General features: G+C 47.3%; 1 protein-coding gene across 1 annotated transcript; it reads left to right on the plus strand.

Moving 5' to 3' along the window:
* Positions 1 to 13655: 13655 nt before the first annotated feature.
* Positions 13656 to 15327, plus strand: LCN9 (lipocalin 9; the record flags this gene model as incomplete). The annotated part of the gene is made up of 5 exons (XM_080927360.1): positions 13656 to 13751; positions 14041 to 14177; positions 14370 to 14443; positions 14804 to 14914; positions 15311 to 15327. 5 exons carry the CDS (start codon positions 13656 to 13658, stop codon positions 15325 to 15327), a joined length of 435 nt encoding a protein of 144 aa, XP_080783486.1.
* Between the last annotated feature and the right edge of the window lie 277 nt (positions 15328 to 15604).

A 15604-nucleotide genomic window follows, 5' to 3' on the forward strand; every position in this document is an offset into this window, starting at 1 on the left:
CATTTCATCCTAAAACAAAAGAATAAACCTTCTTCTCAGCACCTCATGGTACCTTCTCCAAGATTGACCATATAATCAGTAACAAAACAGGTCTCAACAGATATAAGAAGAATGAAATATTCCAATGCATCCTATCAGATCACCACTGGCTAAGACTGGTCTTCAATAACAACAAAAACAACAGGAAGGCCATATACACATGGAAGCTGAACAAACCTCTACTCAATGATAACTTGGTCAAGGAAGAAATTAAAAAAGAAATTAAAGACCTTTTAGAATTTAATGAAAATGAAGGTACAACATACCCAAAATTATGAAATACAATGAAAGCAGTGCTAAGAGGAAAATTCATAGCTCTGAGTGCCGCCAAAAAGAAACTGGAGAGAGCATACACTAGCAGCTTGACAACACACCTGAAAGCTCTAGAACAAAAGTATCAGGTACACCCAAGAAAAATAGACAGCAGAAAACAATCAAACTCAGAGCTGAAATCAACCAAGTAGAAACAAAAAGAACTATACAAAGAATCAATAAAACCAGGAGCTGGTTCTTTGAGAAAACCAACAAGATAGATAAAGCCAGACTTACAAGAGTGCACAGAGACAATACCCAGATTAACAGACTTAGAAATGAAAAGGGAGACATAACAACAGAAAGTTAAGAAATTAAAATATATACATACATATATATATATATATATATATATATATATATATATATATCAGCTTCTACTGCAAAAGCCTATACTCAACAAAACTGTAAAAATCTATATGAAATAAATGATTTTCTAGACAGATACCAGGTACCAAAGTTAAATCAGAATCAGGTAAACCATCTAAACAATCCCATAACCCCTAAAGAAATAGAAGAAGCAGTCATTAAAAGTCTCCCAACAAAAAGAAAATAACAACAACAAAAAACAGGAACAGATGGGTTTAGTACAGAATTCTATCAAACCTTCAAAGAATACCTAATAGCAATACTCTCCAAACTATTCCACGAAATGGAAACAGAAGGAACACCACCCAATTCATTCTATGAAGTCACTGTTACACTGATACCAAAACCACACAAAGACCCAAAAAGGAAAGAGAACTTGAGACCAATTTTCCTTATGAATATCTATGTGAAAATACGCAATAAAATTCTTGCAAACCAAATTCAAGAACACATCAAAACTATCATCCATCATGATCAAGTAGGCTTCATCCCAGGGATGCAGGGATAGTTCAACATATGGAAATCCATCAATGTAATCCACTATATAAATAAACTCAATGAAAAAAAATAACCATTTCATTAAATGCTGACAAAACATTTGACAAAATTCAACACCCCTTCATGTTAAAAGTTTTGAAAAGACCAGGAATCCAAGGCCCATACTTAAACATAGAGAAGGCAGTATACAGCAAACCAGTAGCCAACATCAAACTAGAGAGAAACTTGAAGAAATCACACTAAAATCAGGGACTAGACAAGGTTGCCCACTCTCATACAACAAAAGGAGGTCAAAGGGATACAAATTGGAAAGGAGGAAGTCAAAATATTGCTATTTGCAAATTATATAATAGTATACTTAAGTGATCCCAAAAGTTCCATCAGAGAACTCCTACAGCTGATAACTTCAGCAAAGTGACTGAATATAAAATTAACTCAATTTTAAAATTAGCCCTTCTCTACTCAAGAGATAAATGGGCCGAGAAAGAAAGTAGAGAAACGACACCCTTTACAATAGTCACAAACAATATAAAACACTTTAGTGTGACCCTAACCAAACAAGTGAAATATCTGTATGACAAGAACTTCAAGTCTCCGAAGAAAGAAATCGAAGATCTCAGAAGATGGAAAGATTTCCCATGCTCATGGATTGGCAGGATTAATATAGTAAAAATGGTCGTCTTGCCAAAAGCAACCTGCAGATTCAGTGCAATCCCAATCAACATTGTAACTCAATTCTTCATAGAGTTAGAAAGAGCAAATCTCAAGTTCAGTTGGAATAACAAAAAACCCAGGATATCTAAAACTATTGTCAACAATAAAAGAACTTCTGGGGGAATCACCATCCCTGACCTCAAGCTGTATTACAGAGCAATAGTGAGAAAATCTGCATGGTATTGGTACAAAGACAGGCAGGTAGATCAACGAAACAGAATTGAAGACCCAGAAAAGAACCTCCACACATGGTCCCTTGATTTTTGACAAAGAAGCTAAAAACATTCAATGGGAAAAAAGACATTTTCAGTGAATGGTGCTGGTTTAACTGGCAGTCAGCATGCAGAAGAATGCAAATCCATCAATTCTTATCTCCTTGTACAAAGCTCAAGTCCAAGTGGATCAAGGACCTCCACATAAAACCAGATACACCAAATCTAATAGAAGAGAAAGTGGGGGAAAGCCTCGAACACATGGGCACAGGTGAAAATTTCCTGAACAGAACACCAGTGGCTTATGCTCTAAGATCAAGAATTGACAAATGGAACCTCATGAAATTAAAAAGCTTCTGTAAGGAAAAGGACACTATCAATAGGACAAAACAGCAACCAACAGATTGGGAAAAGATCTACATCCAATCCAACATCTAATAGAGGGTTAGTATCCTATATATGCAAAGAACACAAGAAGTTAGATTCCAGAGAATCAGATGATTCTATTTAAAAATAGGACAGAGCTAAACAAATTCTCAACTGAGGAATCTCAAATGGCCGACAAGCACCTAAAGAAATGTTCAACATCCTTAGTCATCAGGGAAATGCAAATCAAAACAATCCTGAGATTCCACCTCACACCAGTCAGAATGGCTAAGATCAAAAATTCAGGTGACAGCAGATGCTGGTGAGGATGTGGAGAAAGAGGAACACTCCTCCACTGTTGGTGGATGGCAAGCTGGTACAAGCAACTAGAAATTAGTCTAGTGGTTCCTCAGAAAATTGGATCTAGTACAACCTGAGGACCCAGCTATACCACTCCTGGGCACATATCCAAAAGATGCTCCAACATACAACAGGACACATGCTCCACCATGTTCATAGCAGCCTTATTTATAATAGCCAGAAGCTGGAAAGAACCCAGATGTCCTTCAACAGAGGAATGGATACGGAAATTGTGGTAAATTTACACAGTGGAGTACTACTCAGCTATTAAAAACAATGACTTCATGAAATTCTTAGGCAAATGGATGGAACTAGAAAATATCCTGAGTGAGGTAACTCAGTCACAAAACCACACGCATGGTATGTACTCACTGATAAGGCGATATTAGCCCCAAATCTTGGAATACCCAAGGTATATAATTCACAGACCACATGAAGCTCAATAGAAGGAAGACCAAAGTGTGGGTGCTTCAGTCCTTCTTAGAAGGGGGAGCAAAATACTCACAGGTGGAAATACGGAGACAAAGTGTGGATCAGAGACTGAAGGAAAGGCCATCCAGAGACTGCCCCACCTGGGGATCCAGCCCATATACAGCCACCAAACCAGACAATATTGTGGATGCCAAGAGGTGCAAGCTGACAGGAGCCTGATGTAGCTGTCTCCTGAGAGGCTCTGCCAGAGCCTGACAAATACAGAGGCAGATGCTCTCAGCCAACCATTGAACTGTCCCCAATGCAAAGAAAGGACTGAAGGAGCTGAAGGGGTTTGCAACCCCACAGGAAGAACAACAATATCAAACAACCAGATGCCCTCCCCCCCCCAGAGCTCCCAGAGACTAAACCACCAATCATGGTTTAGTACACATGGAGAAATCTATGGCTCCAGCCACATGCGTAGCAGAGGACGGCCTTGTCTGGCATCAATGGGAACAGAGGCCCTTGGACCTGGGAAGGCTCGATGCCTCAGTATAGGGTAATGTCAGGGTGGGGAAGTGGGAGGGAGTGGATGGGTGGGTCGGGAGCACTCTTATAGAGGCAGGGGGGGGAGAGTGGGATGGGGGTATTCTGGAGGGGAAACCAGGAAAAGAGATAGGATTGAAATGTAAGGAAAGAAAATATCCAATAATACATATATATATACCAGGTATGGGAAGCTCTAGAGAGGGAGAATGGACTTCACCACTAGGTGGAGACACACCCTGGTTTTCTCCTTTAAGATTTGATTTTTGTGGACAGGTCAGGGACCTGTCTCAGGGAACCATCCCTAGGAATGTGGGCTCATCTTAGAATGTCATACTTTTTTTCCCCAGAATTCTTTCCTGCTAGGGTCTGCCTACCCTTCTAAGTCCAGACTTGGGAAGATATAACAATTCTCTTTTCTTTTTTCTTTTCTTTTCTTGTGGATGCTGCCTGAATGTTTTTAAACCTCTGTTTTAGCTAGGGTTTTACTGATGTGAACAGACACCATGACCAAGGCAACTCTTATAAGGACAACATTTAATTGGGGCTGGCTTACAGGTTCAGAGGTTCAGTCTATTATCATCAAGACAGGAGCATGGCAGCATCCAGGCAGGCATGGTGCAGGAGGAGCTGAGAGTTCTACATCTTCATCTGAAGGCTGCTAGCAGAAGACTGGCTTCCAGGCAGCTAGGATGAGAGTCTTTTTTATTATTAAATTGGATATTTTACTTATTTAAATTTCAAATGTTATCCCCTTTCCTGGCTTCCCCTCTGCAACCCCCCTATTCCACCCCCTTATTCTGCTTCTATGAGGGAGCTCCCCCACCCACTCACTCCTGCCTCACCGCCCTAGCATTCCTCTACACCAGAGCATCAAGCCTTCACAGGACCAAGGGTCTCCCCTCTCGTTGATGCAAGATAAGGTCCCTTCAGCTCCTTCAGTTCTTCTCCTAATTCTTCCATTGGGGTCCCTGTGATCAGTCCAATAGTAGGCTTGGAGCAACTGCATCTGTATGGCTAGGATCTGGCAGAGCCTCTCGGGAGACAGCTGTATCAGGCTCCTGTCAGCAAACATGTCTTGACATCAGCAAGACTGGGTTTGTTGTCCGCATGTGGGATGGATCCCCAGGTGAGGAAGTCTCTCTGAATGGCCTCTTCAGTCTCTGTTCTTCACTTTGTCCCTGTATTTTCTTTAGACAGGAGCAATTCTGGGTTAAAAATTTGGAGATGAGTGGGTGACTTTGTCCGTCAACCAGGGGACCATGCCTAACCCCTGGATATGGTCTCTACAGGTTCTCCCTCTCATTTGTGGGATATTTCAGCTAATGTCATTCCTGTAGGGTCCTAAGAGGCTTTTGCTTTTCTGGGGCATCTGGGACTTTCTGGTTGCTATCCCCAGATCCCCATTCCCCCTTGCTACACGCCTCTGTTCAATTTTCTGACCCTCTGTACATCTCCTCCATCTCCTCTCATTCTTGATTCTGCCCCTCCATTTCCCCTCCCCCTCATCTCTTCCTCCCAAGCCCCTCCCACTCTCAACTTCCCTTGCTTTTTTTGTTCCTCTTAAGTAGGGACTGAAGCATTCACTGTTTGGTGAGCTTCATGTGGTTTGTGAGTTGTATCATGGATAATCCAAGCTCTTTGCCCAATATTCACTTATCAGTGAATGCATACCATGCGTGTTCTTTTGTGACTGAGTTACCTCACTCAGGATATTTTCTAGTTTCATTTATTTACCTAAGAATTTCATGAAGTCATTGTTTTTAACAGCTGAATAGTACTCCACTGTGTAAATTTACCACAATTTCCGTATCCATTCCTCTGTTGAAGGACAGCTGGGTTCTTTCCAGCTTCTGGCTATTATAAATAAGGCTGCTATGAACATGGTGGAGCATGTGTCCTGTTGTATGTTGGAGCATCTTTTGGATATGTGCCCAGGAGTGCTATATCTGGGTCCTCAGGTTGTACTAGATCCAATTTTCTGAGGAACCGCCAGACTAATTTCTAGTTGCTTGTACCAGCTTGCTATCCCACCAGCAATGGAGGAGTATTCCTCTTTCTCCACATCCTCGCCAGCATCTGCTGTCACCTGAATTTTTGATCTTAGCCATTCTGACTGGTGTGAGGTGGAATCTCAGGATTGTTTTGATTTGCATTTCCCTGATGACTAAGGATGTTGAACATTTCTTTAGGTGCTTGTCGGCCATTTGAGATTCCTCAGTTGAGAATTCTTTGTTTAGCTCTATCCTATTTTTTAAATAGAGTTATTTGATTCTCTGGAGTCTAACTTCTTGAGTTCTTTGTATGTATTGGATATTAGCCCTCTATCAGATGTAACACACCTGTTTTTTTTTTTTTGTTTTGTTTTGGTTTTGGTTTTTTGAAACAGGATTACTTTCTAACCCTGGTGGCCCTGGAACTCAATCTGTAGATCAGGCTAGCCCTGAACTCAGATATGTCTGCCTGTCTCTGCCTCTGATGTGTTGGTCCTAAAGTCATGTGCCACCACGCACTGCTTGGATTCTATTCTTTACCTTTGTGTCTGAGGTCAAGAAACAGAGGTGAATGCTAGTATCCCCACTCAATACTCCATCCTCAGGAGGCTGGCACTCCCATGCCAGTACGTGCCTGTCCCTCACTACCTCATGTAGCCTTGGCATCCCTCACTCTTTCTCCCCTCCACCTGGACACTCTTCTAGCAGGAATACTGAGGTCCACAGCCTCCTACACAGGCTGCTCACCCCACACCCCCAGCCACAGTGACACTCCCAGCTGCTTCCAACAGCAGCAGCACTGATACTATCCTGCCCGACTGTATCCACCCATTGTGGCTTTACTGTCCATTATCTACTGGGGAATTAATGCATTTTCCAGACTCACAATGGAAGTTAATTTCCAAGGCAGGCAGCAGGCAGCAGGCAGGCAGCAGGCAGCAGGCAGGCAGCAGGCAGCAGGCAGGCAGGCAGCAGGCAGCAGGCAGGGAGGCAGGCAGGCAGCAGGCAGCAGGCAGGCAGGCAGCAGGCAGGCAGCAGGCAGCAGGCAGGCAGCAGGCAGCAGGCAGGCAGCAGGCAGGCAGGTAGTCAGCAGGCAGGCAGGCAGGCAGGCAGGCAGGCAGCAGGCAGGCAGGCAGCAGGCAGGCAGGCAGGCAGGCAGCAGGCAGGCAGCAGGCAGGCAGCAGGCAGCAGGCAGGGAGTCAGGCAGCAGGCAGGGAGTCAGGCAGGCAGCAGGCAGGCAGCAGGCAGGGAGTCAGGCAGCGAGTCAGGCAGCAGGCAGCAGGCAGCAGGCAGCGGGCAGCGGGCAGCGGGCAGCAGGCAGCAGGCAGGCAGGCATTACCTAAAGGTGAAACCAGCCCAACTATGGTATTCTTAGTGGCCTGAGAGAGGTGATGAGATTAGGTTGGTCATTAGGGTGCAGGTCTGTGTCTGAACTGTTTTAAATTATTTCTCTGTGTTGCCCAGGCTGTTATCAAAATTGCTATGTATCGGAGGATGGTTTTGAACTGCTGAATATCCTGTGCCCACTTCCCAAGTGCTGGGATTACACAATACTCCACAATACCCACTCTGTGTAGCACACTGGGCATAGGATCCAGGCAAGTAAGCAACCAACTGAGCCATAACCCAGGCTCCCAGGGACCTTTCTTGTTTTACTTCAGGTTTGTCATTTTAAGCTGCCAAAGCTAATCTCAAACTCCCGAATACAAGAGATTATTCCACTTTAACCTGAGAAGCAGGAACTGTTGAGGTCTGCCCTCACAGCAGAGCTGCAGCCATTTTGTTCCATGCCCCCAGCTAGTCCATAGTGTTGCTGGAACATGCCTGCCAGTCAGTCACACAGAAAAGTAACTCGACTCAGAGCAAAGTCCTGCTAACCACGTCTCTATGATGTTCTGTATGAGGTTTGTTCGTTTTAAGAAATTGCACAACCATAAGTAAGTGTCACTCAGGACCCATCAAGTTAAAGGTCAATATAAATTTTATGTCCGAAATGACTTGAGTCAGGGCCGATCACTAGGCAGCACTTCCAGCGCCTGTGTATGAGCTCATTGTGGGTTTGCAGTTTAAGCCTTTAGAAACTGCCATGAGAAATGTCCAGTGCTCAGCTCTCCAGCCCGAGCTGTCAGCCTGACCAATCAGTCTTGGGGTGTGTATTCAATAAACCATCCCTGTTTAACTGAGAACCGTGTTCATGTGGTTGGTGGGGAGACTCTTGGACCCCAATAGGAACAACAAGCACTGTGCTCAGCCTAGAAATGAACACACACACACACACACACACACACACACACACATCACCATCATCATCATCTCACACAATGCACCCCAACCGCAGCCTCCCCTTCCTCCAGTCCCCTCCCATCCCCATCCCTCCACCTCCCTTCTCCACCAGATCCATGACTCCTCCCTCAGTTTCCCTTCAGGAGAGAACAGGCCTCCCAGGATGTCAACCAAACACAGAGTAATAAGATACAATAAGACTAGACACAAAATTCTCCTATCTGGGCTGAACGAAGCAACCTCCTTCGTAAGAGGAAAAGGGACCCAAGAACAGGTCAAAGAGTCAGACACTTCCCCGATTCCCACTGTTTTGAGTCCCATAGAAACCCCACGCTAACAATCACAATGTGAATGCAGAGGACCCAGTGAAGACCCACATAAGTTCTGTGGTACACTTGAGCCCCCGTGAGCCCCCGTGAGCCCCCGTGAGCCCCCATGAGCCCCCGTGAGCCCTACTTACCTTGTTCTGTGGGTTCTGCTCTCCTCATGTCTTAGATTCCTCTGGATCCTACACTCCTCCTTCTCTTCCACAGCGTCCCCTGAGCTTCGCCTGATGTTTGGTTGTGGGTCTCCCATCCCTGCTGGAGGAAGAAGCCTTACCATGAGTGGGTTAGTGACCACTCTGAGTACTGAGTAGCACAGGAGGCATTTCACTGTGTGTTGTGTTTGTTTCCTCTGCCGGTCTCTGGGCCATCACCTGACCATTCAGGATTAGACCAGTCATTGGTTGGCCGCTCCCACAAGCTCCGAGGGGCCATTGCCCCAGCACATCCCTCAGGCAGGACAGATATGGGTCTAAGCTTTGGTGACTGGCTTGGAGTCCCAGTCCCTCCACCGAAAGCCTGGTTACAGAGATGGACAGCTCGGGCTCCACAGTCCTCATTACTAAGGTCACCCTCACGGGTCCCAGGAGGTTTTCACAGCTCCCCCAAAGCCCTCAGTTCCAGAACGCTCTCCCTCTGCACCTTCCTCTCCTGCCTGACCCCCTGTTGCCATCCCCACCGCGACCCCCAGTCTATTCCCCTTCACAGGGGGATCCGTGCACCCTCCTCCCTGAGCCCTCCTTGTCACTCAGCCTCCCTGGATCTGTGGACTACGGCGTGATGGGCCTTCACCTAACAGTTAGACGTGAGCACACATCATGCTTGTCTTTCTGAGTCTGGATTGCTTTGTTCAGAATCATTTTTTTCATTTGCCTGTAAATTTTATGACGTCATTTTTAACAGCTGAGTAATACTCCACTGTATGTATTGTCCAGATTTTCCTCTCCATCCTTCAGTTAAGGGACATCTAGGCTGTTTTCAGTTTCGGACTATTATGAATAAAGCTGCTATGAACATAGTTGGGCAAGTGTCCTTGTGGTAGGACGGAGCTTCCTTTGGGTATAGCTGGCTTTGAGGTAGATCGATTCTCGGTGTTTTGAGGAGCCTCCGTTTGGATGTCTATGGTGGCTGTACAAGTCTATAGTTCCACTATCGATAGCAGGGTGTTCCTCTTGCTCCACATCCTTCCCAGCATGAGCTGCCACGTGTGGCACTGACTTTATACCCATTCTGACAGGTCTAAGATGGAATCTCACAGGAGTTTAGATTTGCAACTCTCTAATGGCTAAGGATATCCAACATTTCCTTAAATGTTTCTCAGCCACTTGGGTTCCTCTGTTGAGAATTATGTTTAGATTTGTACCCCATTTTTAAAGTTGGGTTATTGGCTTGTTGCTGTCTAGTTTCTTGAGTTCTATGTAATTTTGGGTATCAGACGTCTGTCAGATGTGGACTGGGTGAAGCTCTTTTCCCATTTTGTATGCTGCCATCTTTGGCCTATTGACGGTGACCTTTTGTCCTGTTGACAGTGACCTTTGCCTTATAGAAGCTTTGCAGTTTCATAAATTCGATTATGTATTGATTTTTTATCTTACCACCTCTGCTGTGGGTGTCTGTGCTGTGGGTGTCTGTGCTGTGGGTGTCTGTGCTGTGGGTGTCTGTGCTGTGGGTGTCTGTGCTGTGGGTGTCTGTGCTGTGGGTGTCTGTGCTGTGGGTGTCTGTGCTGTGGGTGTCTGTGCTGTGGGTGTCTGTGTTGTGGATGCCCTGCTCAAGAAGTTGTTTCCTGTTGCAATGCATTCTAAGCTACTCCCCATTTTCTCTTCTTTCAGGTTTACTGGATCCAGTTTTACATGAGGTCTTTGGTCCATTGGTCTTGAGCACTGGACAGGGTGATAAATATGGATCTATTTGCATTTTTCTACAGCAGACATCCTGTTAGATCAGCACCATTTGCTGGATCCTGTCCCTTTTCCATTATATGGCTTTAACTTCCTTATAAAAATAAAAATTCAAGTATCCGTTGGTGTGTGGATTTATTTCTGGGCCTTTGATTCTATTCCATTGATCAACATGTCTGTCTCTGTACCAATATCATGCCATTTTTTATTACTGTTACTCTATAGTACAGCTTGAAGTCAGGGATGGCAATACCTCTAGTTCTTTTATTGTTTTGGCTATCCTGGGATTTTGTTTTTCCATACAAAGTGAGAATTGTCTTTTAAAGGTCTGTAAAGGATTGTGTAGGAATTTTGAGGAGTAGTGCATTGAATCTCTAGATTGCTTTTGGTACAATGGCCAGTCTCACTATGTTAATTCTACCTATCCATGAGCAGGGGAGACATTTCCACCTTCTGAGATCTTCATTTTCTTTCCTTTGGGGACTTGAAGTTTTTGCCTTATAAGTCTTTCTCTTGCATGGTTAGAGTTACATGGACATATTTTATATTGTTTTCAGCTATTGCAAAGAATGTTCTTTCTCTGATTTCCCTTTCTGTCCTTTTCTCATTGGTTTACAGGCCGAGTACTGGTTTTTTCTAAGTTAATCTTGTTTGCAGCCACTTTGCTGAAGGTGTTTATCAGCTGGAGTTCACTGGTAGAACTTTGGGTCACTTATGTGTCCTTTCATGTCGTCTGCAAACAGAAGTGCGCTGACACCTTCCTTGGAAGCTCACATCCCCTGACCTCCTTCATTCCTCTATACGCCTCACCGCAGGAGCTCCGACCCTGCGCTGAGCCTGTCCCTACCTGCTCTCAGCCTGAAGCAAGCAGAGCACTGTGCTCCTTAGGGTTAGATGAGTTGGGATGTGGCAGGACCGTCTGACGGAAGCCATGGTGGAGCCTCTGTGACAATATGAAGGGAATGGCTCACCCACATGAATGCTCGGCACACCATACCCTCCCGTGCATAAAACATCTCCCTGTACCCACCAACGGCTGGACTCTCCACAGTGGAGAGACTTCTCACAAGACCTGGAAAGAAAGCTTAGACATTTTCCTCCTGTGAAGAGAGATGTTTACACATTACTTGCCTGAAGCATGATTCTTGTCCTTTTAGAAAGTCCCTCTGGGACCCATGTGACTGACCTGCTCCATCTTCTGACAGAAAACCCGAGTTTGCTTGCGAAAGGGCCACAGAGCCTCACAGAGCGGGGCGCGGGTTCCTGCACACTCCGGGAGCATCTAACACAGGGAACGGACCATTACCCGGCCCCACTCACCCTCCTCCCCTCAGGATGGGCCATGGCGGCACGTTTTATGACACTCCTAACTCTGCTGTGCGTCATCCACTTGGGGTCCGTTTGCTTTACTGTGTCTTTCGAGGGCTAGCCTTGGCAACTCTGTTTCTCAGAATTCCACAGCAGTGAAAGGAAATGTTAGCTAGGAGCCACAGCAAGTGGCGCCCTCTAGTGTCTCAGATCTTGGGTAGCTTTAGGTAGCCAGACCCTGAAATCCTTACAGCTTTCTGCTTCTGCTTCGCCCTTTCATCCTCCCCTGGTTTCCGTCTCTTCTCTTGTGTCTATGCAGCCAGAGGCTTGGCCTGCCCACTGCTCAGCAGCGGTCACTGTCATTGTGAAGCAGCTGGCTGCTCGGCCACCTCTACAGTGTGGTGTGTCAGCCCTGCTGTGTCTGATGCCACCAATGTTCCATTGTCTCTCCTGCTTCTCTTTTTGTGTGACTGAGCTCAACCCTCACTGAGTATGGGCAAGAACAACCACACAACATGGTGGCATATGCCCGAAATGCCAGAAGTTGGGGAACAGAGGCAAGGTGGTCAAGAGTTCAAGGTCAGCTTTGGCTACACGAAACCTTGTCTCAAACAAACTTACGGTTTTTATTCAGCTGAATGCTGTCATACCAGGGTGGACGGCAAAGGAGGTTGTGTGCCACACAGTCATCAAGCCATGGATTGGGGCGCTTTGTTCCGGTCATAGCAGAGTTGTTATGCAAATTAAGGTTTCTGTTTGTACCAATCACAGCACTGTTTATTTTCCGTGCTCCACAGACGTCCATCCGCTAAGCCTCCGGAGCTTGTGAACTCACCGGGATAAGTCCAGCACAAACAGTCCTGGGTTGAACTAAAGCTTAGTGACTAGAGCCAGAAAGGGCTCAAGAGCCTGTGTGGAGTCATATAACGTGGTCGGACTGACAGTTCTTTTGCTCAAAGCAGTTGGAAAAGCAGTGGAGACTTCAACAGACAGCAGTGTTATACTGCCCTGCCCTAACCCCTTCAGAGAAAGATTATCCACAGAAAGGATGCTTAGATGTCAAACAGCCCATCATTGGTATTAACTGTGTGTGGTGTTAACAATGCCTGATGCCTGCCTGGTCCCTGGGGACTGCTGGGTTCCCATCCTTTATCTCATAACCACATCCGTCTGGACAGATCAATGGCAGAACTACCCACGCAGGGAAATGGCAGCCAGTGGGTGTCTGCCGTTTGGATTGCTGGGGTGCTGAGCTCTTCCAGCCCTGGCTGCTTGCCAAGCTTAGCCTTATTCATTCAGAGGAATAGTCTCTCCTTCAATGCCACCAATGCACCAGTGCTCGGAGGCGTGGGGGCCACAGTCCTCTGACACGCCTGGTGGAGCTATGCAGACATTTCCAGAACACATTTCACCACCACCTCCCACAGTCGGTCTCCAGCCAGGAAAGGACTATGTTTGATCCTGTGTCTGTGTTCCTGAACAACTGTACCCTCAAACTCCAGAACATTGATCTCTCAGGACCCCTCAACTCAGGGGCTGAGGCCATGAGTACCCCCTCTCTCAGGGTCTTTCCTGGAGTTTTGTAGCCACACTCTAAATTCAGTGAGATCTTCCAGACAGGGTGGCTGGCTCTGTTGCCAGCTTGAGCTGCAAGCCATGCAGATGACCTCGAACAGAAACTTGGAGGTCAGATGAGAAGACCCAATCACTGAGGCTCTAAGCTTTAACTCCTGAGCTTAGAGACAGAGCAAGGGCCCAGAGTCTCTCACACGGTCCCAGTAGGCTGGCCTGCGTCCAGGGAACTGATGGCCAAACCCTTCTGGTCCCGACTTCCCCTGTCACTTTCTGATCCACCTACACGTCAATTCCAGTGGGTTCTGTGGCCAGCTCTAGAATGTGAGCAGTTACATGGGGGCCTTTGGCTGCTTTCCAACAGGATACAGGATGTGTGGACAGGCTGACGACACAGAGCAGAAAGGGGCATAAGGGAGCTGCCAGCCAAGGTCTCCACCAGAGAGAATGGTACTGCTACTAGTGCTGGGCCTGGCACTGGGCCTGGCCAGTGCCGAGTTCAACTTGCAGTTTGCTGTGCAGAGAAACTACAACATGGCCAGGGTGGGCCGAGCCTTCTAGGGCCAGGCCAGGCTTCGTTAAGAGCACCTGACCCACTTTGCTGGGTGGGGGGCCTGCCCTGGACAAGAGAGTCCCTCACATTCCCAGCCATGACGGCAACCAGAGGGTGCAGAAGGAGCTTTGGGAGAAATGGGGCAGAGGGAGGGCTGCGGGGGCAGAAGGAGGTCCCAGCTTGGAGCTAGTGTCTAGGGGCTCACCAGGAGTGAGGAGGCCGAGAGGGCCAAGCAGCCCCAGGGTTACAAGACTCCCACCACTCCACCTTTCCTTCCAGGTTTCCGGGATCTGGCACCTTGCTTCCCTGGCCTCAGATAACATGACGTGCATTGAAGAAAATGGAGACCTGAGGCTCTTCATCCGGAACATCCAGCTTTTAAATAACGGCAGCCTGCAGTTTGATTTCCATCTCATGTGCGTATTGTCCCACACTCCGCACACTCACACATCTGCACGCTTGGGCCAGCGTGTGGACTTCAGCTCTTCCCTGTGGGTCTGATGATGGGATGGGATCAGGGGGTGCCTGACCCGCTGCTGTGCTCTGTGCTCCCTGGAGCTGTCACGGGCTGGTGCTTGCTCTGAGCCTCTCCCCTCGCTGTCCTCCAGGGTGCAAGGAGAATGTGTATCTGTGACCATGGTCTGTGAGGAGACTAAGGAGAATGGGGAGTTCTCCATTGCCTGTGAGTGGGGCCCTGTTCTATCTGATCTGATAGACGGGTCTTTTCTGCGGAGGCCCTGCCCATAGCCGCCGTACAACTCAAGTGCCCCAGCCTGGCCCTCGCTCTGCACAGGGCTAGCTGGGAACTGCCACAAAGCCAGAGTACTTTGCCCAGGCTTGTGGAGGTGGCACACGGGGCCCTAATACCTGGCCATCTACACTTCCATACCACAGTCTCCTTAGCTCACACTGGGCATCCAATCTCACACTCCCTCCGATGCTTGCTCTGACAAGCTACATAAGTCACATGGCACTCGTTACAGAAGTGAGGGGGTATCCCAGTGCCAGGGCAGAGGGTGTGCTAAGCTGTATCTCTGTGCAGATGAAGGGGAAAACAGGGTGCTGCTCTTGGAGACCGACTACACCATGTACATCATCTTCTACATGCAGAACATCAAGAACGGCATCAAGACTCAAGTGCTGGCGCTCTATGGTAATCTAGCCAAGTGCTGGCGCTCTATGCTAACCCAACCCTCTCAGCGTGGGAGGCCCAGCCACTGGGAAGGCGTCTCCCATGGGTTCTAGACACATTATGGAATGGCTCCTTGGAACTGCTCCCCCAACAAAACAATCCCAAATTTGTCCCCAGGGCGCTTCACAGACCTTGACTTGACTTACCAGAAAAGATTTAGAAACATCTGTAAACAGTATGGGCTGGGCTCACACAACATCATCGACATGACAAACAAAGGTAGGGTTCCCTTCTCTGACTCAAAGGCCCAAAGGAGGAGCTCACAGCCTGGTGTGCTTGGCACAGGTGCTCTGAGGGTTGGGGGTGGGGGTCAGGGAGAGGCTCGGCAAGCCATCTGACATCCCCTTGTCTCTCCAGATTTTTGCTACTTATAGGCATTGGAGGAGCCAGCCAGGCCTTCTGGTATGTGAATTTTGGTTTGGGTGCAGGACAAGCAGCTCTGGGGTGTTGGGAACGGAACAGGGTAGCACAGAGCCAGTGTCAGAAGCTGGGAAGGTCCACCTTAGAATGACCATGAACTGCACATCTCAAAGTTTATACTCTGCTCTACTCTGGGTTGTCCTGCTGAAGCAAAGAAGCACCCAGCTCTTTGTAAAGACTGTGCAGTGTATTCCCAGAATCAGGATTGTAGTGGGGCCTTTTGTAATGTGT

The sequence above is a fragment of the Micromys minutus genome (assembly GCF_963924665.1).
Source record: "Micromys minutus genome assembly, chromosome: 13".
NCBI lineage: Eukaryota > Metazoa > Chordata > Mammalia > Rodentia > Muridae > Micromys > Micromys minutus.